Source organism: Colletotrichum fioriniae (genome assembly GCF_027942845.1).
Source record: "Colletotrichum fioriniae strain IMI 355084 chromosome Unknown scaffold_1, whole genome shotgun sequence".
NCBI lineage: Eukaryota > Fungi > Ascomycota > Sordariomycetes > Glomerellales > Glomerellaceae > Colletotrichum > Colletotrichum fioriniae.
The window spans coordinates 7,036,714-7,060,970 of NW_027076837.1; the positions used below are offsets into that span (position 1 = coordinate 7,036,714).

The window sequence follows — 24,257 nt, forward strand, 5'->3', positions numbered from 1 at the left end:
TGCTGGTGACACAGCATCCAGTGCTTTAGCAGCGGTCCCCTTTCCCCGCCATCTGCATCTGGCATCCAGCTCTGCGCCAAGTTGCCTGATGTCTGATGACAGCTCTCTCATCCACATCCACTTTTGTGGTGCTGTAAAGCCGAACCACTGGGAACTTTCGTATGTATTTGGAATATAATGCTCACGTCTCTTATTTTGCGATATGAAACAACGCAGATAAAAAAGTGGTGCTCTCGTCGTCGCCTCATTGATAGGACCAAGCTATGACTTATTGTTCGGCCATAAGTAGGGTGACTTTCGGCTCTAGACGCGGTTCACGACACCGAGTCGCCGGCCCCTTCGGCTCCGGCACGGAATCGGCCCCACTTCAACTTACATGACGTGACGGTTCGGGACTTCCGCAACGACGCAACGAGTAAGTCTCTCACTAAAAGTCAAGAACCAAGATCCAGTTCTCATTTAGATTGCCGATTCTCTCTATATATGTACTGCTCTTGCTTGATAATAAGCAAAATCTCATTTCCTCTGTAATTGCCTTGTCATTACGAACTTGCGCCCTGCTTTCCGAGATGTGATAGTGCCCACGAAGATAAGACAGGCAATGAAGCTTCCTTTTCATGTCCCGAAATAACAGGCGGCGACATGTTTCTCGATGTCTTTGCGGCTCGAAAATGTCAACGATGGTTACTTCGTTCAGACTCTCTCACATACAGCCGTTTATGTGTTAGTCAATCAACTCATCGTATAAATCCAGACTAGTCAGAGGTCTTCAACCAGGTACTCCCATAAAACTTGGAAATCATACACGAGGTAGATTATTATGTCAACTATATCTAAGTGTTGGAATCCTAAATACTGAACTGAAAACCAGCCTCCATTTCCACCGCATATTCCCGATACTACGGTGTCTCTTCCATATGTACCATAAGCATATACAAAGCCCCAAGTCCGTCATGAGGCTCAATTCGTAATCCACACTCTGCCTGTATCTCATATTAAGGGATCGAACAATAGGCGACTGGAGACTCAAGAGTATACCGCTCACAGTCAGTGCAAACTCCCGAGGACAGAGCAGCCATTATTACACCACCACTGCTACTACCACGACTTGGTATTACCCAAAGTCTAGTAGTTGTTAGGGCAGCGAATCATCTGGTTGGAAGCAGTAACACGGCCACCGCATCCGTGGTAGGCCATGGAGTAGCACAGTCCGTGGGCGCTGGCACCACCAGCATCCTGAGCGGTGTGGACGGCATGGACCTCGTAAGGAGTGACGGTAGGGGCCTTGCAGGCTCTCTTGGAGTTGGCGTCGATGTATTGGGTCTGTTTTGTCAGAATCAGCTCTCTCTCGATGATACCAAAGGGGGTTTACTTACGACGATGACACCCTTGTCGACGCTGAAGTGGGGTCTCTCCCAGAGGAAGCAGACGTTGAAGGCGCCGCAGGTACCGGAGTAGCTGATACCGGTGGTGACACTTTAAAATCCGAAGTGTGTGAGTATACAGGATCACTATCTTGGGAAGATTTGTGGATGCTACTAACCTGTCGGGAGTGTGGCCGATGCTGAGGCCAAAAGTGCTGAGGAAGGTAGAGACAGCCTTGGTCCAAGTTTTCTCTCCACCAAACTAGAATCCTTGGGTTAACCTCACGAGCTCTGAATCAAAAGGCAGAAAACCCTTATTCACTGGAATTTCTATCTCAAAGAGAGGAGAGAATGAGAAGAAAACTTACACCGGGGATACCAATGGTGCCTCCAATAGTGACGCCGGAGGTGTGAGTGACAGAGACAGTCTTGCTGATGGAGCCGACACCGCACTGGGGGTCCGAGACGTAGTGGTAGTATCCGTAGACGTTGTTGTTGAAGGACTGTCTCACGCCGCGGTGGACGTAGTTGGTGCAGCTGCTGGAGCATCGCAGCCTGTTGTCGTAGAAGCACATGTCAGGGAAGGCTCTCTTACTGACATGGCTGGCGGGGACGTGGACTTCCGAGTCGGGGTTGCTGGCGAGAGAGACCATAGAGGCTCTGCGTTCTTATGTTAGTGGGAAACATTCCAGCCATTTTAAGGTGTCCTGTGATGAGGAGTAGAGGGAGAGTCGTACTGGTAAGCCTTGACTTCGTCATCCGTGGGGATGAAGTTGCCGTTGGAGTCAAAGTACTCGGGGAGGCTCATGTAGTGCGCCTTGAACTGATCCGTGGTGAGGGCGGAGATGTTGAAGTCCTGGTAGGTCAACTGCTTGCCGTCGATCTCGACCTGCTTGTCCATCATGGGAAGTCCCTCGTAGAGGGCCGAGTCGGGCGTCCACTTGTTGTAGTCGAACGCCTCCTCGGGCTTGTAGGTTGGCAGGTCGGCCGCGTCCCTCTCGAGCAGGGATGACATGCCCTCCAGGGACGAGGATGACTCCAGGCGGGAGACCACACCAGCTTGGACCTGGCCGAGGGCCAATGCCACAGAGAGTAAACGAAGCATGTTTAGAAGCTTAAAGAAGATTTCTGATTAGTTGAAAGAAAGGTGTGGCTTGGAAGGATCGAGCTTGGTCTGTGAGGAGACTGGGAAAGAAGAATGCGGAGAGAGCGAACCGGAGTGAGCGATGCTTGGCAGAAAAGCTTGTCGTTAAGCATGAAGCTCTGTCGTTTATTATATCTTTTTCCACGAAGCTTCAATCCCCCACTCCATCATCGTGGACCCCCTCACCCCCTCACCCCTTAACCTCCTCTTCCTCTTGTCTATCCCACTTCGCCCGCTCTCTCGCTCCCGGAACTTGCTTGCCGCTCAAATCATGAGTCTCTGTTGGAGTCCAGATAACAAAGATTAACGAATACCCTCACATGAGTTGCTCTGACTCGGAATTAGGTTTGGATTTTCGCTGCTAGCACGTTGCGCACCTGACCGTGTTGAAATGAGAAAAGTGAGGATCGCGAGAGCACATACCAACTTGAACCACTGAATCGGCGGTCTATTTCTCGCGAGCGTGTTTAGAGTTTCTAGAAGCTCAGACAGAAGCTCTGACGAGTTCGTATAATTACGATGTTGGTCCAAACACTGACTCGCACCTATATTAACTTATCATGCTAGCTTGAGCTTCTAAACTAGAAACCATCAAACTTCACCAGGGTCGTGGCACGTGTATTCCGATCTGCCCTTATTCTTGCACCATATGGCTTCAATTCTGCTCAATGTTGCTGACCGTTTCCCGGGGTTGCTCGAGTCAGACCATCGAGAGACCAGTTGAGTTTCGACGAGAAATAATATCAGCACGTAAAGTACATCAATATCAAACAAAGACTAGACTAAGTCATGGAGATTATGTATGATAATGACATTTCCCGAGACATGGTGTCTTGAAGCTGTCATCCAATCGCTGGATCACCGATTCCAAAGCCGAGCCCGAAAATATTGAGATATATACCACGGGTCCGGATCTCGCCAAGATAACCCCCAGTGTCACATCATCACCTCTGTTTCAATCACCTATTCTTCTTGACTTACACTCTTTAGTCAACAACTATCTCCTCTCTGTCAATCTCAAAATGGTTTCCCTGTCACTTCTCACACCTTCCAAGGTCGCCTCTGCGCTGGTCCTCGTCCTCGGACTGGCTGACATGTGCAATGCGGCGGTCCAGTGCGACATCATCACCAGCGTAAACTGTGGCAAGGCCAAGCACCACATGGGCCACAAGCTGCCTACCAATGTCGGCTCGACATACTACGTGGACGGCTTCCACGGCGGTGTCATGAACGCAAAGTTCCAGTCCATGACCAACTCCGTCCCTGGGTGAGTCTCTCTTTTCTCTCTCTCTCTCTCTTAGGGGACAGGTGGTGCTTGCTTTACTAACTAGCGAGCCAGCAACTCTCAATTTGTCGACCTGACCTACAACTTCAACCTTGGCAACTACGACCAGGCGTACTGGATCCTTCTCCCCACGTCCTTTGGCGGCGCCAACGAGTGCTTCGCGGTCTACAAGAACTGCGATGTCACAATCAGATTCTGGGACAGGAAAGATCCCCTTCCCAACTGGTACACCCTGGCATAAATCCAGAGGGTGTTTTGCTTAAGTCTGTAACTTGTGATCCATTGCCGTCGTTCAAATCTGGACGAAAAAGGCCGTCGCATTGGAAGTGGACTGGCCTCGGTTTTGCCGATCTGGGTGACTTTGGGGTGGAGAGGAGGCTCACGTAGGGCTGTTATAGTAGATTACTCATACTACCACGTAAATAATAATTCCACAATGTGCATAGTAAGTCAAAAGACTCGAGTGCCCACGGCATGAAGCGAGAGTGAAGAGATTGTGATACTTGGTGACCCCAATGACCCAAGCCAGGCGGCCACTAGATGGAAACTGAGAAGACGTATAACAATCACGTCATTCATCCCACCGTCACGCGTACGTAACAACAATTTTGTTGATGGGCGTTGGTTTGTGGAGAATAGCGACCGCTTTAAGGTATTAGCAAATAGATTCAGTTTGATCACTAATTGTCCGTTATTGAACCCCAAAGGAAGGCAGAAAAGGCATATCGCAAGGCGCAACAGACACACGGCGACCCGGCATTCTGGGAAGTGAACAAATGTAAAAAAGCTTCGTGTGCGTGTTCGGTGGGCCTCGTCTTAGGTCTTGAGGGGGTTAAGCTTATGGCGAAGCAAAAGTAATTAGACCGACCAGACTGACCACACCGACTCCAGACGAACTGCGCGTGGCAGTGGCATGGCATTGGTTTTCTGATTCGTGCCCGCCTGTTGCACCGTGCCTCGAGCCTCGTGCTTCGTGCCCGGTGCCGTTTCTGCCGCCGCCCGCCCGCCGGCAACCTTGTGAGAAAGAGGGCGAAGGTTTTCCTACTCGGAACGAAAGTGGACGTTGACATGGATAGAAGCTTTTGAGAAGGCTGATTGCGGGGTCCACTTGGTTGATGGCTCGGGAAGTCGCTCAATCAGCCGGAAATTAGGCACGAGGTTGAAGCTTCTCCACTCCCCCGATAATCAGGTCGAGATTACGGATACCCGCTGGCCGTTGCCCTCAAGGTATCAGCCCGCATGGGTCCGTATTGCACCGTATCTATCAGTTCGTCCAATCTCAGGGACACAGGTACGGAAAATGGATCGGCGTCAAGGATACTCCGTATGACGGGCTGACACTCAGCACAACAAGCATTTGCCAATACGGCGCCATCCGGTCGCCAAGTAATAGTTATCTGATGCCATCCAATGTGAGCTTTAAGAAAGCAGACTCGTGGTGAATTGTTTTGATGTATCCAACGAAGGTCCCAAAAAGGATACCGATTCGACGCGAGCTCTACGTCGTGGCATCCTCGTGCCGACTTCCGAATGACGACGATGCGAGGCGCATAAGACCTTTGGTGCTGACAGGCGCAGTCCCTTTAGGATGTTTTTATGCTCTTTTGGGAATTCGATTCGAGAGGCGCGATGGTTATCCGACCGTGCGGATAACCTAAGTTCGTTACGGTCAATCCGTAGGTACTACGAGCCTTAGGTACCTATCGAGCGGGAATGGCTGAGAATGACATCCTGCAGGTGTCTCATTCTTTTCTTCCCTCCCATGCATCATAAATGCAACTAGTCGCGATTTGGTTGAATCCACGAGCTGAAGGTGTGTGTGTCTGTGTCGTGGACTCGTGGGGCTTGGATGGGTGGGAAGAAGTAGAAATTCGTAAAGGCGATCCAGAGAAAGATCCAGAGGATTGGAACCATCTCCACAACCCTCGCACTCGCCTAATTCTTGGCTTTCCCTCTTGTGGATACGTGCATGCTGTAAACATCTTATCGATTGGCTGGGTCGCATCGATAAGCTGTAGGTAGGGCTGCCTTGGCCCGCCTTGGCAAGAGCTTGTCCTCTCCTCCCGGCCTGCCGCTCTCTGCCATCTTCCAACAACGCCCGGCATCCGCAAATGGGATAAGGCACCTTGGTCTTCCCAGGTTCTTGATGGTCCCTTGATCCCTAGTCTCATGCGTGTACAACGGGAACGATGAGCCACGCCCATTCCATCAGTATGGTCGCAAAGCCGCCAATCATCGACTACTCTCGGTGCTAAGATACCTGGTCGTCGTCGTCGTCGTCGTCTTCCATGGGCTGTGCATTTGGCGTCTACATGCTTCCGTTCCCTGCGGGTGATGGATGGGTCATGAAGCCCAAGTTTCGTCTATCTCCGTGCTGCTGATGCTACGGAAGAGAGAACATCTCGGCGACCGTTTCGAGAAGATCCACGGACTGCCTCCATCGCTATCTGCATTCGCACTCGTCTAAACGGGTTGAGGGCTCGTCTTACCCAGCCTCCGCGGAAGCCCATTCCGGTCTGGTTGTTCTGTATTAGCCCCTGTCTAGAGTGAACTACCCATCATGTATCTGGATGTCAAGTAGACTGTCGCCGGCGAGGATTTATAAAACACCTCCGTTCCCCCAGATCAAGCTTATATAGAGTCAATATTCAATCAAGCATTTTATTCCTACCCCTGAATCATCGAGTTTGAATCTACCAGACACCACCATAACAACTACAAGAGTACATATTCGGACAAGCAGCACTAGACAATAACTCCTCCACCGAAAGAGACATCAACAACCCGTCCTACCCCTGAGAGAAAACTTCAACATGGTTTTCATCTACTTGGGGAAGAAGGCCTACAGGGCCATGAAGGGTTCGGGCAAACCGCAAACGACAACAGGCACAAAGCCAACAGGGACGGAAGGATCATCAAGCGAGAGCGCAACCTACCACGACAAGAATAACCAAACCCCAGCAGAAAGAACTTCAAGTACGCCGACTTGCGGTCACCAATTCGATCCGGCCTCTGGGCCCTGCCCGACATGCAAGTCTGAGCGCAAGGCACAGCTCAAGTACAGAATCAAGCTTTTTGCCAGCCTCGTTCTCCCCTTTGTTGTTCAAGCCTTGGACGTGACAATCGTAAGTGCTGCCCTTGTTAGAGCCCTGAACAATGTAGCCCAGCTGACGAGATCCAAAAGGTCGCCAGTGCCTTGCCCTGGATTGCAGCCGACTTCCGTAAGACCCTGACTCCATACATCCATCTTCCCCGGCCCCTCCTATATCTAACAATCGCGCAGACGAGACTCGCCAGCTCAACTGGATCATCGCAGCCTTCAACCTCACGTCAGCCGCCTTTATCCCGTTCTGGGGCCAGATCGCCGACATCTTTGGACGCCATGTCTCGATACAGACCTGTTTGGTGTTGATGCTCGTTGGCAGCGCACTGTGCACTGGCGCGCCGACGGATGCCTTCCCTGTCCTCCTGCTCGGCCGCGGCTTCCAAGGCCTGGCGTGTGCTGGCCTCAACGTTCTCGTCCGAATCGTCATCGCCGACAAAGTGACCCTTCGCGAGAACGCTAAGAACTGGGCAATCTTCTCCTTCCTGGGGGGTGTCTTGGGATGGGGACTGGGTCCTGTCCTAGGAGGTGAGCCACCCCAGAAACTGCACTGTCATTGAGATGTGAAAACTAACAGACGGTTAGGATACATCACTAGCGGTTCTTCTTGGCGATGGTGCTTCGGCATTAACCTGCCCATCGCCTTTGTCAGCATGTTCATCCTCTACTTCGTCCTTCGTTCCGAACTCCTCGGACCGCAGCCCATACCCCAACTTGACGAGACCACCGAGACGGGCCGACGAACAACCTTCAAAAAGCGTCTGCAGACAATCGACATCGGAGGCCAGCTCCTCTTCCTTTTTGGCTTCGGCCTTCTCGTCCTTGGCTTGACGTGGGCCGGCGCAACGTACTCGTGGACCAGTCCCGCCGTTCTCGTGACGCTCATCCTGGGTGTTGTCATTAGCATCCTATTCATCGTCTGGGAGTACCACATGTCCCCGGGCATGGCCCTGGCCCGCCGCTTCCCGTGGCAAAAGGCCATGATTCCCTGGGAGTTGGTTCGTAACAGGGACATTGCCCTCTTGTTCTACACCTCCTTCGCCACGGGCATGGCCATGTACTCTGTGCTGTACTTTTGCAACATTTACTTCACAATGGTGAAGCTTTGGTCGGCGGACCAGTCTGGCGTGCAGCTACTGTACTTTACCCCAGGCTTGGCAGGTGAGTTTCCTTCCCTACCTCATTCTTGAGCTTGAAGTTTCTGACGAGTGAATCGTACAGTCGGTGTCTATGCCTCGGCCTTCATGTGCAACGGCTGGCCGCGCAAGACGTTCCCGCCCATCTTTCTTGGCTCGATTCTCGAAATGCTCGGCATCGGCTTGCTGGCGTGGGCCCTCTGGACAGAACACAATCCTACCGTGTACGGGATGATGGCTCTTACTGGTGTGGGAACAGGTCTTCGCATCATGCCCGGTAAGTATTCCTCTCCTCACACGCCCTCTGATCTATAGCAGTGAGACTGATCCTCGGTCCAGTCCCTCTCCATGGCGTCGGCTACTTCCCCAAGAAAATCGCGGCCGTCATTTCCCTCATGGCAGTCGCCTACCCCTTTGGCGGAACGCTGGGCCTGACCATCATGACGACCGTCTTCAACAATGCTTCTGGCATCGGTGAGGACTCGCCCCTGAGAGACTTTGAGGCCCTTAGCCGTCTGCCTGCCGCCACGCAGCAGCAGATCACCCACGATGCCAAGATGGGCGTCGTCTGGGCATTTGTCGCCATCTGTCCCTTTATGGTCCTTGTAAGTCATACTTCCAGGCCCTTAAGCCTTCTATCCTTTAAGCTGACTCGATGTCTCTCAGTGCACGATATCGGCGTCGCTTCTTGGCAATGTCTACATCAGCAAAGTCGAGGAGGGTAAGGATGAGAGGCAGAACGAAATCTATGAGGGCGTGTACTTGCTTAGCTATTTCCGCAAGCGAGGCACTGTCAAGAATGTCAGGAGAGAGCATTCGTCGGGCGGGGAGTCGGCTTTGGAGTAGGTTGAGAATGATTTGCATGGGCCGAGCTATAGGACTTCATATTGATTGTTTTGGGGTACTTTTACAGGTTACGGGAGTTGGAAATCCCATTTAGGCGGAGCGAACTTTAACAAGATAGACTTGCCGCTTCCTAATGAGTCGTTCTCTAATTTAAAATCGCAGATGTGTAAGGAAATATATAAAACCTGATTGCTCGTCGCAGCATCAAATCGCTTTTGTCTCAGAGCCTCCTACCTGCAACCCAGATCGGTGAATAGACAAAACTTGACGTCGGTCAGTGGCGAAGAGAAACAAGGAAAAGCCAAGCCCCTCCTCTTGTCGAGAGACAACAAAAAAAACCTGCTGGCTTCGTCAGGTCTGGGTGCGGCAAATGTCACTGTGATTCGCTGCGCAACGCCGAGGCGAGGTGGCTAAGTTGGCCCGATTAGGAAAGTGGGCTGTGTGTTTTGTGGTGCGGTCGCGAAGCTCCGGCGGCCGGACCCTCTCCGCAACCTCACCTCGCCTCATCACACGTTTACCATAGCCTGTCTCACTGTCTTTATGAGAGAAGAGTGTTGCCTCATATTCGGGACTGGACGCTCACTTACATGAGGCAGATTGACTGAAAGTCTCATTCCCTTCATTCCCGTATCCCGCTAGAGAGAGCCAACTCATCCCACCAAACTCCTCATCTCACATCCGTCAAGCGGGCGTTCATCGAGACGTCTCATACATACATACGTAAACTCCGAATCTTCTCTTCATCCTCACCCTCACCCCTTCACCACCAAACAATGGACATCGACCAAGCTCCCACAACAGACACCATATCCAGCCCGCCTCCGCCCTCACAGGACGAAGAAGCCCACCTGAAAGCACGTACCTCGGACTCAAAATTCTGGCTCGACTTCTCCCTCTTCGACGACGGCCTCGACGCCCCGCGCGCGGGAGCTCTCACGACTCTTTCGGAATTTCACCGCTTCCCGGACTTGCCCCCGGAGATCCGCCTTAAGATATGGTCCTATCTCATCGCCCCGCGCGTCGTGACGGCCTGCTGCTTCGAGCGTGACGCCAGGCTGCCCGCCCGGCGTGAGGCGTTTGCGAACCATTCCCTCGCCGCACCCCGTGTTCCCTCCTCCTTCTTCCCCTCCTCTCCATCCTCCTCATATTCTCCCACAAATACGGCATCAGAAACTAGCCTAGCAGGAGAAGGAACAACAGGAGGAGGAGCGACAAGGGGAGGAATTACAGGAGAAGCAACAACAGGAGGAACAACAGAAGGAGAGGCAGCAGGGACAGAGACCAAAGAAGAACAAGGTAAACAAATCTTCAACCCAACATGCCCCCTCATCCTCCTCATCAGCCGCGAATCCCGCGCCCTCGGCCTAAAACACTACGAACTCGCCTTTGGCTGGCGCATCTCGGCCCTCCTCTCCGACACCCCCATCGCCCGCCCCCCGCGCGTCTGGTTCAACTTCCGCCTAGACGCCCTCTACCTCGTCGGCGAGCTCGAGGCCTACGACCAGTACGGCTTCAACAGCCCCATGGTGTATTTCCTGCGCAAGGAGGACACGCGGCGCGTGCGGCACGTCGCTTGCGCGTTTGAGGAGCTGCATTACCCCGAGCAGGAGTCGGATCAGATCTTTGGGTGTCTGTGGCACGTTGTCGATCGGTTCGCGGGCGCGAAGCGGTTGATGGTCGCCGTTACGCCAAGGGACGAGGAAGGGATGAAGGGGTGTCTTATGTTGAGTCCGGATAATATTATGCAGAAGATTTGGCACGGGTGGATTCTGGGGACGACGGTTACGAGCTCTAGTTTGGCGGATACGCAAATTTTGATGGTCAAGGAGGGCGATCTGGCTGATGTTATGGCGTGTCATGCTGAAGAGGACGAGGAGAAGGGGGGCAAGAGATCTGTCGTTACAGGGCGCACCTAGGAGGGACCCATTGATGCCCACAGAAGGATATGCTCTTTCTGCCAAGAATGGGAGTTTTCGGAGTTATTGGGTGAGAGTTGTTTTGAGGTTGATGATACAGCTGTTGTACATATGCATAGAGGAGAGGGTTGCTATGCCGCCTGCCTAATGATGAATTTGGTATGGTCCCCCAAACATCCGAAACGCCGTTTCCGTTGCGCCATTCCGCCCAGATATCTACAATACCATCGCCATTCTGTGAAGCAACCCTTCACGCAGTGATGGAAGACCTGACTCACTGCTTGCCCTTGTCGAGACCCTCAAACGCAGGACTGGGGTTGTCTCCCTGCCTCCGCATCCCGCCGAGGAGCCAGTCTGTCAGCCCGACGACCTTGGCACCGACGCCCTTCTCCCAATCGCCACCCTCTTGCACAGTTTCGATCGTATGGCTCAATATCCTGCCCTCAGCATCAAACTGGAATACGAAAAGCCCCGTAAACGCTTTATCCACGCCGTCTTCCGCCTTCACGCCCCCTCCTTCCGACGTCTCAGCGCCATGCGAAGGAGATGCCGCGGCGCCGCCGACCCCTCCGCCATTTTTCTTGCTAGACGCGCACCACCTGACGACAAGCTGCTCCAGCACAGCACCAGGGTGTAACGGCGCAAAATGGAGGGGCTGCTTCGTCACGCGCTCCGAGATGATGGACAGGCGGACGTTCCCGACCAGAGGCAGGCGGTTCCAGGCGATGGGCGAGGTCCAGAGGGCGGCTGTGTAGGCGACGCGGCCAGAGACGGTCGGAAGATGCGGGTGCGTTGTCGGGAAGAGGTGGAGCGAGATGTTGGGAGCGAGGATCTCTTGCGGGAGCGGGGACTGGAGGACCCGAGGTAGGTGATCTTGGAGGATGCGAAGGGCTGTTTTCATTCGGATGCTGTTAGCCCCCCAGTTGCGCAATATGTCTGGCTCGTTCACGCAGGGTAGGTAAAGAGAAACGTACTTTTGCCCAAATTGGCATTGTTCTCATCGCCTGGCTTCTTGCCGGGGCCGCCGCCGGTGGCGGAGAGGGTTGCGTTGGAAGGGTTGAAGTAGCGGTTCTGCGGCTCGACGCTCTTCGTTCTCGCACGCGCCAGGACGGACGGCGGCGGGGGAGGAAAAATCGTCTTTGCCGTTGTCGTGGGAGTATTCGCAGCAGCTACGGCGGCGGCAGCTACTGTTGCGGCGGGAATCGTGCTTGCGGTGCTTGATGTGCTCGGGGTGGACGCATTCACGGCGGCTGCGCTGGACCACAGCTGCGAAGTCAGCGGCGACGTCGTAGCGGCCCGCACGCCGGGCGAGGTAGCTAGGCGCAAGGTGGCCATGAATACTGGAGAGCGGCAGTCATAAATTAGAACAATATCGCGCGAGGGAGAGAAAGCTTTGCGGTGTTGGACGTAGTAGGGAAGAGGAAAAGCACGCGGAGGCGACGGTTACAAAGGATGATGTCAGGAACAAGTACGCTGCGGAGGGAAGCGACGGATCAGAATTCGCAGGGGTGAAGCTCTAGCTTCGGAAATCCCATGGTTCAGGTACCTCAAGCTTAGTGTAGGATGGCCGGGGGTGCGGAGAAGGACCCGCACGCCCGGATGGAGGACCCATTTTAACATCGATTCAGACGGGAGACAACGTTCAACTACCAACGAAGACACATGGTACTTGGTAAGGGATGGTATCTCAAGTGCAAAGGTGCCCCGGGGAATTAATCATTCAATTGCTTGTGAACCCTCGATTGATATCTACGTTTCTCGTGTGCTATCTATGCTTTTAGACCCTACGCCGTCCTTGTCAAAACTCCAATATCCCGGGCTATGCGTGATACACTTCAAGTACTATACACGTCGCGCCATCTCATCATCTCGGATGAGGGAACTCGTCTGCAAGCTGCAGCCTCACACCGACGTTCATACTGATGAGCTCCTGCACCAGAAGTTTGGCGGCGTAGGGCATCGTCATCTGTGTAACCTCCCTGGTGCTCTTGCACGTGTGGCAGTAACCCTTGTAACCGAACAAACCGCACTGCTGGCAAATATCAATCTGCGTTCCGTCGGAACTGATCATGAGACGCTCAAGCAGCAGCTGGGAGGCACCGTACGCAATCAAACAATCGCGCTCCATCTCACCCAGACGGAGACCACCATCTCTCGAACGACCTTCTGTGGGTTGGCGAGTAAGAATGGCTCTGGGACCACGAGAACGAGAGTGCATCTTGTCTTGCACCATGTGCTTCAAGCGCTGGTAGTAGATGGGGCCGTTGAAAATGTAAGCTTCCAGAGGCTCTCCAGTGATACCCGAAGTGAAGTAGTCTTTGCCTTCCCAGGAGAAACCGTGATCAACCAGGGCAGCGCTCATCTGTTCCAAGGGGTGAGAGCGGAAAGCGTCGCCAAATCCGTAGTCTTTTCGTCCGTCCAGAACCGAAGCCTTGCCAGTCAAGCATTCGAGCAGCTTGCCAACAGTCATACGGGACGGGAAACCGTGAGGGTTCATGATGATATCGGGAACCAGGCCCGTATCAGAGAATGGCAGATCCTCCTGGTCGACGATGATTCCAACAACACCCTTTTGCCCGTGACGAGACGAGAACTTGTCACCAAGCTCTGGTCTTCTTGTCTGTCGCGTCTGAACCTTGACCACCATCGTTTCCCTCTCCGTGTGGGACACCATCACCTTGTCAATGTACGCGGGATCCGCAATTCTATACGAGATGGACGAATCTCTGAACTCGCTTGGTCCACGATCCATGCCGATGCCTGTGGACCCAGTATCGAGAGGGGTTTCCTTCTTGATCATGACCTCACCCGAATTGACCTTGTAGCCCACAATGGCAAGACCGTCGTCGTCCAAGGCCTCGTGCTTGGTCGTCCTGCCGTTTTCGTCGTTGACCGGATCACCAATGCGTTCGCGTCGGCCGTTGGGGTACTTTTGCAGCTCGGCCGTGTACTTGCGGAATACTTGGCAGCGTCCGAAACCGCGATCACAAGATGCCTTATTCAAGACTAAAGCGTCCTCAATATCGTAGCCCGAGTACGACATGACAATAACTGTTGCGTTCTGACCAGCTGGGAGTTTATCATAGTTGACAAGCTGGATTGTCTTGGAGATGACCATTGGTCTTTGCGGATAGACAAGGGTGTAAAGCAGAGTGTCGATACGGTTGAATTGGTTGTATGCGATGGCGCCAATAGCTTGCTTACCCATGGCGCATTGGTAGGTGTTTCGAGGAGATTGGTTGTGGTGAGGGAAGGGAATGAGGCCAGCGACTGCGCCAAGAACAGTGAAAGGCTCGATTTCCATGTGTGTAGTAAGAGGAGTAACGTCTTTCTCGTAGAGAGCAACAAGAGTGTCGTTCTCTTCGTTGACGTCAAGATATTCGACAATGCCGTGAGTCAAAAAGTCATCGAACGTAGCCTTGCCCAGTTGCAAGAGTCTCAAGTGTTCCTCCTTGAGCTTGGGCTTGCCGTTTTTGACAATGATGTAAGGTCGGCAAATACGTCCTTCATCGGTGGCAATGTGGACTGCGTTGAAGTGATTGTTGATGTGAATGCTGACGAATGGAGAAATCCAGCCGCGTCTTCTCATCGTTCTAAACTTGCCAGCAAAGCGCTTCGGGTATCTTGTCAATGCGAATGGGGTTCCGTTTATGTGGATGACGTACGAAGTCTCGCGGTGCATTTCTCCGCCTGAGAAGTTCCGAATAGGTTCCACACCAGCGTCCAGAGTGAAGACCCATCGCTTGACTGGCGCTTCCTCGACGTTGGTTGTAATGTGCGTCATGAGAGCCAAGTTCTTGACCAAACCACAGGCTTCACCTTCGGGTGTATCTGAGGTGCAAAGCATACCCCATTGCGAGGGTTGAAGAGCACGAGGACCAGAGACTTTGCGAGTCTTTTCAAACTGCGAGCTGATTCGAGTCATCATACCGAGAGCGCTGATGTAGCTGAGACGACTGAGGACGTGGGTAACACCGGCTCGGTTCATGTTGAAACGCTTGACGGTCCAGTTTCCTGTCTGGATAGCTCGATTGATGCCTTGGCCTATCATGTTGGCGTGATTGCTGATCATGTTGACGGCATCAAGAGGAACAGCTCTGTTGTCCTTCTTGAGAACCTTGTCGATGCTGCTCTTGACATTGCCACAAAATTGCTTGAACAAATCCTCAAAAAGCAGGGAGAGAAGTTGTCCGGCCAACTCGAGTCGCTTATTTCCGACGAAGTCACGGTCGTCAACGAGACTTGGGTCGGCTTGCGCCATCAAGACACGTCGCGTCATGAAAGCCACATAGACAGCCTTGGGGTAAAAGTCTAGGCCCTCAATAGGGACATGGGCGATGATGAGGTTCGCCAAGGCGTCGAGGGCTTCTTCGACGTGATTTCTTCGGACTTGCGCGGCGAAGGGGACCCTACTTTTGCCCATCTTTACTCTAGCGCCGATATACTCTAGAGCTTGCTGTTGCGTATAGACGCCAACCTTGGTAGCTTCCTCGAATTGAATGAGGAACTCGTCTTGATATTTTCCGTTGTCGCCGGCAACGAGTTGCATGATTTCGTAATCTGATAGACCTCCCAGCGCCTTCAAGATGATGACAATCGGGATGCCTTCCACCAAAATATTGGCAGTAAGAAGAATCCGGTCCTTCTTGAGCGTCACGTACGTCTTGGACTTGCGTTCGTGAGTCGAACTGGTGACGGATGCTGTGATGACGCTATTCTTCTCATCGGCTTCGACAATGACACGGTTCTTGCTCAGCTGTTCCTGAATGAGAATGACCTTCTCCGTACCATTGATGATGAAGTAGCCGCCGGGATCAAGAGGACACTCATTCATGCGCGACATCTCTGCGTTGTTGGCTCCACCAAGTCTGCAGATGGAACTCTTCAACATGACGGGAAGGCGTCCGAGGGGGACATTCTTCCGAACAATCTTGGATTTGTCGCGAATGTAGGCGATGTCGACCATGATGGGTGCAGCGTAGGTCATGTCGCGCAAACGACACTCCATTGGTGTAACCTCATTCTGAGCTCTAATATCATTGAAGTCGACGCGACTGGGTCGCTCAACTCTGATATCAGTGAACCTGGCAGTGCGTTAGACAAGCTCATGTAAAATTGTGCGGGGAATGGTGGCATACTCAAGCCAGAATGAACTGTTCACATCGCTTCGAACAATGCGGTTGGCGCGGACGATTTCCTTGATCTCATTTTCGACAAAGAAATTGTACGAGTCAATGTGCTGCTTGACGAGACCTTTCACCTTGAGAAAGGCGGGTAAGAGCTGAAATTTATCCTCCTTGGTCGAGATAGGATCCGTCAGCTTCTTTCCGTTGTAAAAAGGCTCCAAAAGAGCCTCGAAGCCGTCGTCCTGCATGATGGTCACCGTGTTCCGCCTGTGACCATTATGTGTCGTTGGGTATTTGCGGCAACGCAGAAGGAGGGTCTACCGCAGATTTTTGAGATGCAAGCGGTCGAGTCACATCGCGAGTTTGAGGCAAGTGGTGGGCAACAGAAAAGTTTGGCCCCGCGGTGCCGGGTGCTGGCAGCAGCCCCACCTTTGCGCGACCGAGTGTCACTGGTAGTAGGTAGTATGTAGTTCAGAGTCTTAGTAATCATGGTGAACTTGGGACGGCGACGACCTTACCGGGCTAGGCGGGGCACACCTGGATTGACCTCGGTGAGCCACGCCGAGCTGTGTCAGCCCGCCTTGCAGCAACATGCTCTTGCCATGCGTTGTCCACCTTGCCCTGCCTTACTTTGTTGCTTACTGACTTAGGTACCTTAGAGCGCCTGAAGGTTAGGAGACAGACTGCACAGTTCATCCCAACCTGCTGATGGACCTAGTTCCTGAACTAAGGTGATTGATGGTGCACTTCGGGTTCAGGCACCCACATGGCATGGTGAAAGATGGTTAGTTTGCAAAGCCTACACATACTCATAAGATAGAATGCCAAGTGGCATGATGACTCTGAAGCAACCTGTTGAGCCTACGGCTAATCAGGTCGTGGTCATTCCATCTGTGGGTTCGATCTCTGTTAGACTCTGCGTTGACGGGTGCCCAAAACCAGGGCTTCGGGCCCGCCTCGTACGTTGTGCAGCACCGTCAATGTCAGGGACCATTTACACGCATATTGCGTACCTTACTCAACGACTCGTGCTTGGATTTCCAATGCTTGTGCCATGGTCAAAGAAAGTGGATAATAGAATGTGAGCAACACAATCAACGTTGCCATTTTGGCATCCCAATGAAGCAGCACCGCACCTGGCTGGAGGCACACTGCCGCGACTGCCTCAAGGTCCAAAGCCAAGTTGACCAGGGGCTCCGGACACTTTCCTCAAGTGGTTGACGAGTGGGGGTTTCGCCGTTCCAGGTCACCACTTTAGGCTGTGGAAATTTGGGAAGCCACGCCTGAGCAAGGGAGGAGAGAAGGCAGCTAGGGCCTGCGGGCGGATGCCTTGTCGTCTGCTGCGGCCCCGCCCTCGACCATCTTCTCTCTCTACTTCAGACTTTACCCCTCTTCGTGACAGACAAAAAGCCTCTAATTCAACGGTCTTGGTCTACCGAAAATGGGCCCTCGGGACACGACTGACTGCATGCCTTTTACATACCCAAACTCAGGAATGAGCTGGAACCAGATTGCTTCGCCATTCTGCTCTGTAGCAGCCTAGGTATTCTGATGTTGTTCACATGAGAGGCAGCTCAAGACACTAGGGTTGCTTCTAGGGCTTCCTACAGCAAATCCTTTCGCTGCTCATATCCGTAATCACTTTACGGTCTTGTTCTATCGTCACACCTGCATGGGATCAGATTGCTCCCCGCAGGGTATTCCCTTTGTACGACCCGCAGCTGGTGATGCGGCGGCGACGGCGGCGTCTGCATGTTGCGTTGGCAGAGGATATACTGTACCTACTGTGGCAAGCCAAGTTGCATCCCATCAACTGCAACTGCCCCTCTTCGACTCCAGATATCGGACCCCGATCGGCTAGGTGGTGAAGCTGCCCCGCGATACAACGAAACGGATACCTACATAGCACACGTCTCTCCAGCTTCAGAGCTACAATGAACGCCACTTCCAAGGGCACAATAGTCGATCGAGAGAGAATGTAAAGCTATCGATTCTTCGTTCGCCGCTTCTAACAGTCTCCTGAAACCGTTCCCTGCGGCGTAGTTTAGGCTCTGCCACCGTTATGTTGACCTGGAAACACACAAAGACGTTGAACCTGGGAGGAGTTCGTCACCTATGATGCAACAGGTCAACCCCGCGAGTCACGACCTGCGGCCCCGAAGATTGCGGCCGATCGAGGGTCCAACCACTCTGTTATCGGAGAACCCCTCCTCCTCCTACTGGGGTATCGCAACAGAGAGGAGCCAGAGCCAAGGGCTTTGCCGCCTTTGCCTGATGGGACCTTTCCTCGACGGCATGGGCCCAGTGCCAGAATGGCAGTCGAAAAAAGGGGTGGCGAGGGAATATCCGAACTAGTTGATCGTCGAGCCGACTTTCCTCGGGTTAGCGCAGAATATGGCATATGGAAGACCATTCAGAATTCTAGCCCGTCGTCTTTCAACCAGGATCCGTCAACAAGCATCCTGCAAGTGACATGGGACGACAGTCAGAGTCAGGACGTCTTCTGCCATCCTCAAACCTCCCCCGCCGCCAAGGTACAAAGCCGATACCTGTCGAAGCCTCCTCCAAGGCCCCTTTTGACAAGTCACTGTGGCCCCGAACCTGGAGTTTTTTGTCACTCTCCACGCCAATGCCACTGCCCACGCCTACTTTGTCGCAGACTCGCAGATAGTCCACTCAATGCGGGCCTTAAAAGTCGGTGTAGAACCGAGCCGCTAGAAGCTTGCGACAGTCCATGCTTGCCGCCCAACAATTCAGTTTTCCTGACTGCTATTTTCGCGATTTTCAAGCCAGGACGGGCCATTCCATGCCTCTCAGGAAACCATCTAGCCGCATTATGACGAAGCACTGGAGCCTCTACCCCGACCATGGATCCTCGCAAACCACCCGGCGGCTGGAAGGTGGGAAGATGCAAGTCACTTCGAGACCCTCGCCAGCCCACCTGGCAACAGCAACGGTCCAAGATGCGGCGCCAATAGGACAAGGCCTGCCACTTGGGTGCTGCGTCGCGGTGCCCGAATCGCGGGGCACATCACGCATGTTTCTGAATTGTGTGTTCTCGTCAAGACTGTGCTGAGAATGAGGCTGGAAGCTCCAAGTACTCCGTACACCTGGTCCTTCTCGTCGTTCGTCTCCTCACCTCGCCTGCCTGCAGGGACAGATGGCCTCGACGACCGTACCCAAGCCGCAGCCCTAAAAGGCACGCACATGTTGGTTCTTTTTAGGCGAATCGATATGCAGCCTGTATGAAGCTGCAAGGCATTCACTCCCTTGTGTGTTCGGAATCTCGAGCGTTGAGAATGCATAGTCTTCTACCCACATGGAGGTTTTCCTAGTCTTGCTGTGCGAATACATTCTGACAAGCCACGGGAGTTTCGCGCACCGCCTAGCCAGGCCAGTTTTGGTCAGAGACCCTCAGTTCGGGAAGACCCTGTCTCCCCGCCAGCGGCTTGCGAAGAAAAAAAAGGAAGAAAAATGTTGTGGAGCTTTTTGGAGCGGCAGAAAAGAAGGGTAAGGATGGACCTGATACTCAGAATCGAGTAATCTTCGGAAGCCCCGTTCAGCGGTTCACCGACGTAGGGTTGCAATCCATTCGTTAATAATGCTCTATATTCGCATTCACACATTGAAAATCGGCACGGATATCATCAAGTTACAAGAAGAACCAATGGTGTAGGATGGACCAATGAGGGCAAAGACTAGCACTTGTCTCAATATGAATCTCACCGCAACATGTTCATGAGTACCTATGGATAGAGACCTTACACTGGAGCCGGGTCATTTGATCCCTTGGAATCTAGAGAGAGGGTTTTTGATACCGAACAGAACAACAAGTCTCTTTACTTCTGACGACAATGTAAAGTCTTCGGTGCCAACGGCGAATAGAGCTCCCCATTGACGAGCGATTTGACATATGGGCCAGGCACACAACAGCGGTAGGCCTCGAATAGCTTGCATGGTCAAACAAGAGCCGATGCTCTACTTACCCCATGTGCACATCCTATCTTGTTCGTTGGCGAACAGCCCTTGTCTGTCCACTCGGTTGAGCCGATCTTCGACGGCCATGGCACAGACGTGCGATCAGTCCTTGTCTGCCTTGACGCAACTCCTCATTCACAGAATCTGTTGCGAGCAGCAACGGGTATTGTCAATTAAGCTCGCGGACAACGCAACGGTGTGACAGTTGGCATGAATATCCAGATCTTTTGGCCATACTCGTTCGATCCGGGGAAAGACCATCGGGGTCGCACAGGGCTATCCAAGTCCCGAAGAGCGATGCAACACAGGCAGTGCGCGGCACAGACGGTCTGCTAGGCTTGCAGACAGAAACAAACCTACATATTTGACAGCCCACAGCACAGGCTGCCGCTTCACCGCTCAATGAAGCATGCAGGTCCTTGGTTCCGAGCTTGCTTCGCAGCCAGCGCAAGAACAAATCATATACAAGGTGATTCCCAAAGCCCCAAGCCCTACTTGGCAGATTGGCAATTCGACAAAAGTCAAGCACGAAAACGATACGAGGCGGTGACCGTCCAACCCAAGATGGGGCATCAGCTCAGCGCAAGAAACTTGCCGCCACGGGCCTGGCAGACTCTGCAAACTGGGTAATAGGGGATCTCGGGCCTCCTGTCAGACCGAGATAGAGTTTCCGATGCACCGGCAACAGCCATTTCTGTCGTCAACGCTCGCACAACCTTGACAAGCCTGGGTTGTGGGCCATCCGCACCGTGCTACACCCGCAAGAGACAGCCCCTGACAGGAAAGCGGCACAAGATGGTCAACTGGGACTAGTACGGACGACCTCCGACCTGCTAGACTCGGCGGTTTCTATGGCTATTAGTGCACCAGCCCCTCAGCAGGAGGGGAGGGGAAAAGACGAGGGGCTAAAGAGAAAGAGAGACACACAGTGAGATGAGCGGAGGGGTGTGTAATTGGGCAATGGGCCTGGAATGCTCGCTGCGTGCATGTCACGAGAAGAGAGGACAGGATGAGAGGAAATGAAGTCAGACGCGAACGCACAAGTCACGAGATATCGACAGACGAGTCGGTATGGTGCAGCAATCAACCGCTACTGATTCAAGGACAATGTTCACCGTTCTATCGTTATCCCATTTCTGCCAGTACTGACTTGTTGGCCACCTCTGAGAGTCACAAAACGCCAATGGCTGCCACGGTCAGACTCGAGTTGTTTTAGTACCTGAGAGGTATCCCGCGAATATAGAGTGCAACCACATCTGCGGGCTCGCCCTCCAGTCTTGACGCTGCTCCTGGGCGCGGGAGGGTTTCGAACAGGGTTCGCAAGCCCGCCCCTCGCCTCCCACTGGCTGTTTTGCCTTTTTGGGAACTTCATGGAAGTAGGAATTGCGAAAGCCCAAGCTGCGCTGCGTCAGACTCAAAGAGCCACCACCATCACCTTTTACCACCCACACCCACACACACACACACACGTCTGCACACCCGTCGAGCATCAACCACATGCACACGCACCGCGGCTACCCTAGCTGCCTACCTACTCTATGTACAGTGCAAGCCTGACGCTGTCCAGACTTTGTACCTGCTCTGAGTACCCGCAACTCTCCTCCCGACCTGGCCAGGTACGGCGCGCGAGGGACTGGACGCTACCTCGACAAGGACAGGGTAAGGTGTGGTAACGCAATACGGCGCAGGGTACTTTGTCTCCCCTTGGCTTCCAGCCAGTCTCTGAGCGGGACAGAGAGGAACGAGGGGCTTTCTCGTCACTTGAGAGTGTCCGTATGGTAGGTAGTCAGTAGCTACCTGCGGTACGGACTACGGAGTCCTTCGCATCTCAGTACTAACGGATATCTTTCGCGGGCTGACCAGGGTTCTTTGGGTACCAAAGCAAACCACCCCTCCGACTTGCAAAGCCGCCATGGCCTGGCACCTGGTTAGCGAGTGAGATGTGGTGGTTCCTGTCTGTGGTTCCTCTCTTGATGTGGCCCCCGTCAAACTGGGTCCCCCCGTCGTTGGCGCAGGGGTATCTTGGGCCGCTGGCTGGCCTGCCACGCCCTCTCAACCGTGCTTGTCTCCCACACCTGAAAATCGCTACATTACCTTCTTATGCTCCGAGCCTGCTCTTTTCGTTTCTCCCCACGTTGGTCGTCGGTTTCCTACCCAGTTCTCTTTCTGTACACCATCTCGTGTGTCCGTGTATTCCAAAAAACCTCTTCAACTTGTCGCTCCTGGCTCTCCAGGGCGCGGCGTGTGAGTTTTATCTGAGTGTATACTCTGTACTGCACTGGGGAAGAATACCACGGGAGAAAAAACCAGGTACGTTCCAGTTCTTTTGTTCACTTTGTGCTTGGCCGGTCGCTGTATCACACCCGCATCTATGTGTGGTAGAGCTCTGCGATTGTGGGAGCAACTGCGCCATGGCGGCAAGAAACACATTACACACCACGCAAACATGGACAGAGAGAGAGAACCAGAGAGGAAACAACACTTGCGGCTGCCCTTTGTGTCGTTCTGTCACCAAATCAGCGAGTCAACTCAGTCGGACATCGTACTGCGCTCTCAGAGGCTTCTCAACCGCCCAAAGCACAACATCGCAAAGCTGGATGCCAGGTGGAACGAAAAGGGGAAGAAGAGGTAGGGATGCTCGGCAGACGCTGGAGAGGCAACGACAACGGCAGTGACGGTTTCGGACCGCGATTCAGAGGCCCAAGAAGAGACAGGAGTTGCAGGGCGAGACATTCGAGTCTCACTCACGCTGCCCAGCTTCAGCTACTACCATGCGTCCACTGCCATCATTCTCCTTGTCTCTTCAGCGCTTCACCGATTGCCGCCCGCATTTGGAGAAGGCCAGGACCAAGACCAGGACCAAGAGGGAACCCCCGGACCAGCACCACCAAACTTCGCCAGTTCCGCACCCCGCCTCCAATTTCCCTTGTTTCGAGAATCACGAAACTCTCGCTCTGTTCTGTTGTTTCTCGCCGCCATGGGCGTCACACGCAACCCGATCTACCTCATTCTTTGATGCTGCCGCCGCTGCTTTTTCGCAACAAACCCCTCTACACATTCCTGTCGCTGACCGCCGGCCTTGCTTGATGCCAACAGTATATAGAAACCGCAGCCACTAGGCCTCTTTGCGCCGTGTACGAATTGTTGGAATAAGCCGAACGATGGACGAGCTGCGCTTCCGATCTCAACAGTCGCCCCGTAACGAGTCCACGATGAACACACTTGTCTCACCTCCGCGGAACGGCCGCCTCCCGCAGCCTGTTCAGGCCCATGATGGGCGAGGTGCCCTGCCTCGCCGCTTCACCACGGATTCGGGGCGTGTACCAACATTGTCTTCAATCACCGGTCAGCGCGGCCCTGACCTTGGTGGCCCTGATTATAACAACGTACGTTTCTATCCACGGGTGGAATGCTATCCTTTTGCGTTCCACGCGCAAGTCTTCATTCGCCATCGCGCGCTATACTCTGCAAGAATGCGACTGACATTGTCTTGTCCAGACTTTCCACAAAGTTCAATTGGTATGTGGGCTTCCGCCATCCCGCTGTAGAATCTTGTTAGCGACAGGACCCATCGCCACGAGCAATCACCGCAAGGTTGAAATACACAGTAAAGAAGAAAGGTTATTAACTGCGTGGCCTAGATTGAGAAGAAAAAGATCGAATATGAGAGACTGCGCGAGCAGAGACGTCGCTTCGAGATGGAGATGCAGAAGCTGGAGCAGGCGCAGCGCCGCGAGGAGATGGAGCTTGCGAAGATGCAAGACGACCTCCGCCAGGGCCACCAGTCGGAGCCTACGACGCCCCCCGAATACCACGAATCGTCCGGCTTCCCCACGATGTTCTCGCGCCCCAATCGCTACTCGACTTCGAGCTTGACCTCGCCTCCCGGTCTCTTCAACCGCCCCGGGCGCTCGGGCTCGCAGCTCACTTCACCGCACTCCACGGTGATGCAGTCCCGCTTCACCTTTGACGACCATCTGCCTTCCCGATCCGTGCCGGGATCTCGCAGAAACAGCGATGAGGACGAGAAGGAGGAGGCAGTTCGCCAAGATCCGACTAGTCATCGATCTTCAAACGCGTAAGTGCCGTAACCCGTGCAGTGTGACCAGTATGTTTGCTTCTTGGACAAGTCTCTGGGTGAGTATCACGGCATAAGGTAGCGAAGGCCGGTAAAGCTGTTTTGTCAACGTTTGGTAAGGTCTTGGTATTGTTCGGAAGAAACGAACGGCGGGCCTTCACAAGTTGGTTTTCAAGGAACGCTCTTGCCTTGGGAAGGTCTTCCTCTGGGATGAGTTCTTTCCCTTCCTCTGGGATGGGCGAGAGCTCCTTCCCTCGACCCCATCCTTCCAGATTTTCTAA

General features: G+C 53.4%; 8 protein-coding genes across 8 annotated transcripts; 4 read left to right on the forward strand and 4 right to left on the reverse strand.

Moving 5' to 3' along the window:
* Positions 1 to 1,125: 1,125 nt before the first annotated feature.
* On the reverse strand, positions 1,126 to 1,965 carry N0V96_001818 (uncharacterized protein; the record flags this gene model as incomplete). The annotated part of the gene is made up of 2 exons (XM_065756326.1): positions 1,126 to 1,323; positions 1,960 to 1,965. The coding sequence occupies 2 exons, from the start codon at positions 1,963 to 1,965 to the stop codon at positions 1,126 to 1,128; spliced, it is 204 nt and encodes a 67-aa protein (XP_065615566.1).
* A 96-nt stretch (positions 1,966 to 2,061) lies between these two features.
* Positions 2,062 to 2,469, reverse strand: N0V96_001819 (uncharacterized protein; the record flags this gene model as incomplete). Its single annotated transcript, XM_065756327.1, has 2 exons — positions 2,062 to 2,423; positions 2,463 to 2,469. The coding sequence occupies 2 exons, from the start codon at positions 2,467 to 2,469 to the stop codon at positions 2,062 to 2,064; spliced, it is 369 nt and encodes a 122-aa protein (XP_065615567.1).
* Positions 2,470 to 6,821: 4,352 nt separating this feature from the next.
* On the forward strand, positions 6,822 to 8,086 carry N0V96_001820 (uncharacterized protein; the record flags this gene model as incomplete). Its single annotated transcript, XM_065756328.1, has 3 exons — positions 6,822 to 6,827; positions 7,284 to 7,290; positions 7,482 to 8,086. The coding sequence occupies 3 exons, from the start codon at positions 6,822 to 6,824 to the stop codon at positions 8,084 to 8,086; spliced, it is 618 nt and encodes a 205-aa protein (XP_065615568.1).
* Positions 8,087 to 8,302: 216 nt separating this feature from the next.
* N0V96_001821 (uncharacterized protein) lies at positions 8,303 to 8,757 on the forward strand (the record flags this gene model as incomplete). The annotated part of the gene is made up of 2 exons (XM_065756329.1): positions 8,303 to 8,309; positions 8,372 to 8,757. The coding sequence occupies 2 exons, from the start codon at positions 8,303 to 8,305 to the stop codon at positions 8,755 to 8,757; spliced, it is 393 nt and encodes a 130-aa protein (XP_065615569.1).
* Positions 8,758 to 9,651: 894 nt separating this feature from the next.
* N0V96_001822 (uncharacterized protein) lies at positions 9,652 to 10,794 on the forward strand (the record flags this gene model as incomplete). The annotated part of the gene is made up of 1 exon (XM_053193045.2): positions 9,652 to 10,794. The coding sequence occupies one exon, from the start codon at positions 9,652 to 9,654 to the stop codon at positions 10,792 to 10,794; it is 1,143 nt and encodes a 380-aa protein (XP_053049576.1).
* A 274-nt stretch (positions 10,795 to 11,068) lies between these two features.
* Positions 11,069 to 12,035, reverse strand: N0V96_001823 (uncharacterized protein; the record flags this gene model as incomplete). Its single annotated transcript, XM_065756330.1, has 2 exons — positions 11,069 to 11,685; positions 12,032 to 12,035. The coding sequence occupies 2 exons, from the start codon at positions 12,033 to 12,035 to the stop codon at positions 11,069 to 11,071; spliced, it is 621 nt and encodes a 206-aa protein (XP_065615570.1).
* A 623-nt stretch (positions 12,036 to 12,658) lies between these two features.
* Positions 12,659 to 16,168, reverse strand: rpc2 (DNA-directed RNA polymerase III complex subunit Rpc2; the record flags this gene model as incomplete). Its single annotated transcript, XM_053193047.1, has 2 exons — positions 12,659 to 15,878; positions 15,933 to 16,168. The coding sequence occupies 2 exons, from the start codon at positions 16,166 to 16,168 to the stop codon at positions 12,659 to 12,661; spliced, it is 3,456 nt and encodes a 1,151-aa protein (XP_053049578.1).
* A 7,003-nt stretch (positions 16,169 to 23,171) lies between these two features.
* Positions 23,172 to 23,980, forward strand: N0V96_001825 (uncharacterized protein; the record flags this gene model as incomplete). The annotated part of the gene is made up of 2 exons (XM_065756331.1): positions 23,172 to 23,180; positions 23,540 to 23,980. 2 exons carry the CDS (start codon positions 23,172 to 23,174, stop codon positions 23,978 to 23,980), a joined length of 450 nt encoding a protein of 149 aa, XP_065615571.1.
* Between the last annotated feature and the right edge of the window lie 277 nt (positions 23,981 to 24,257).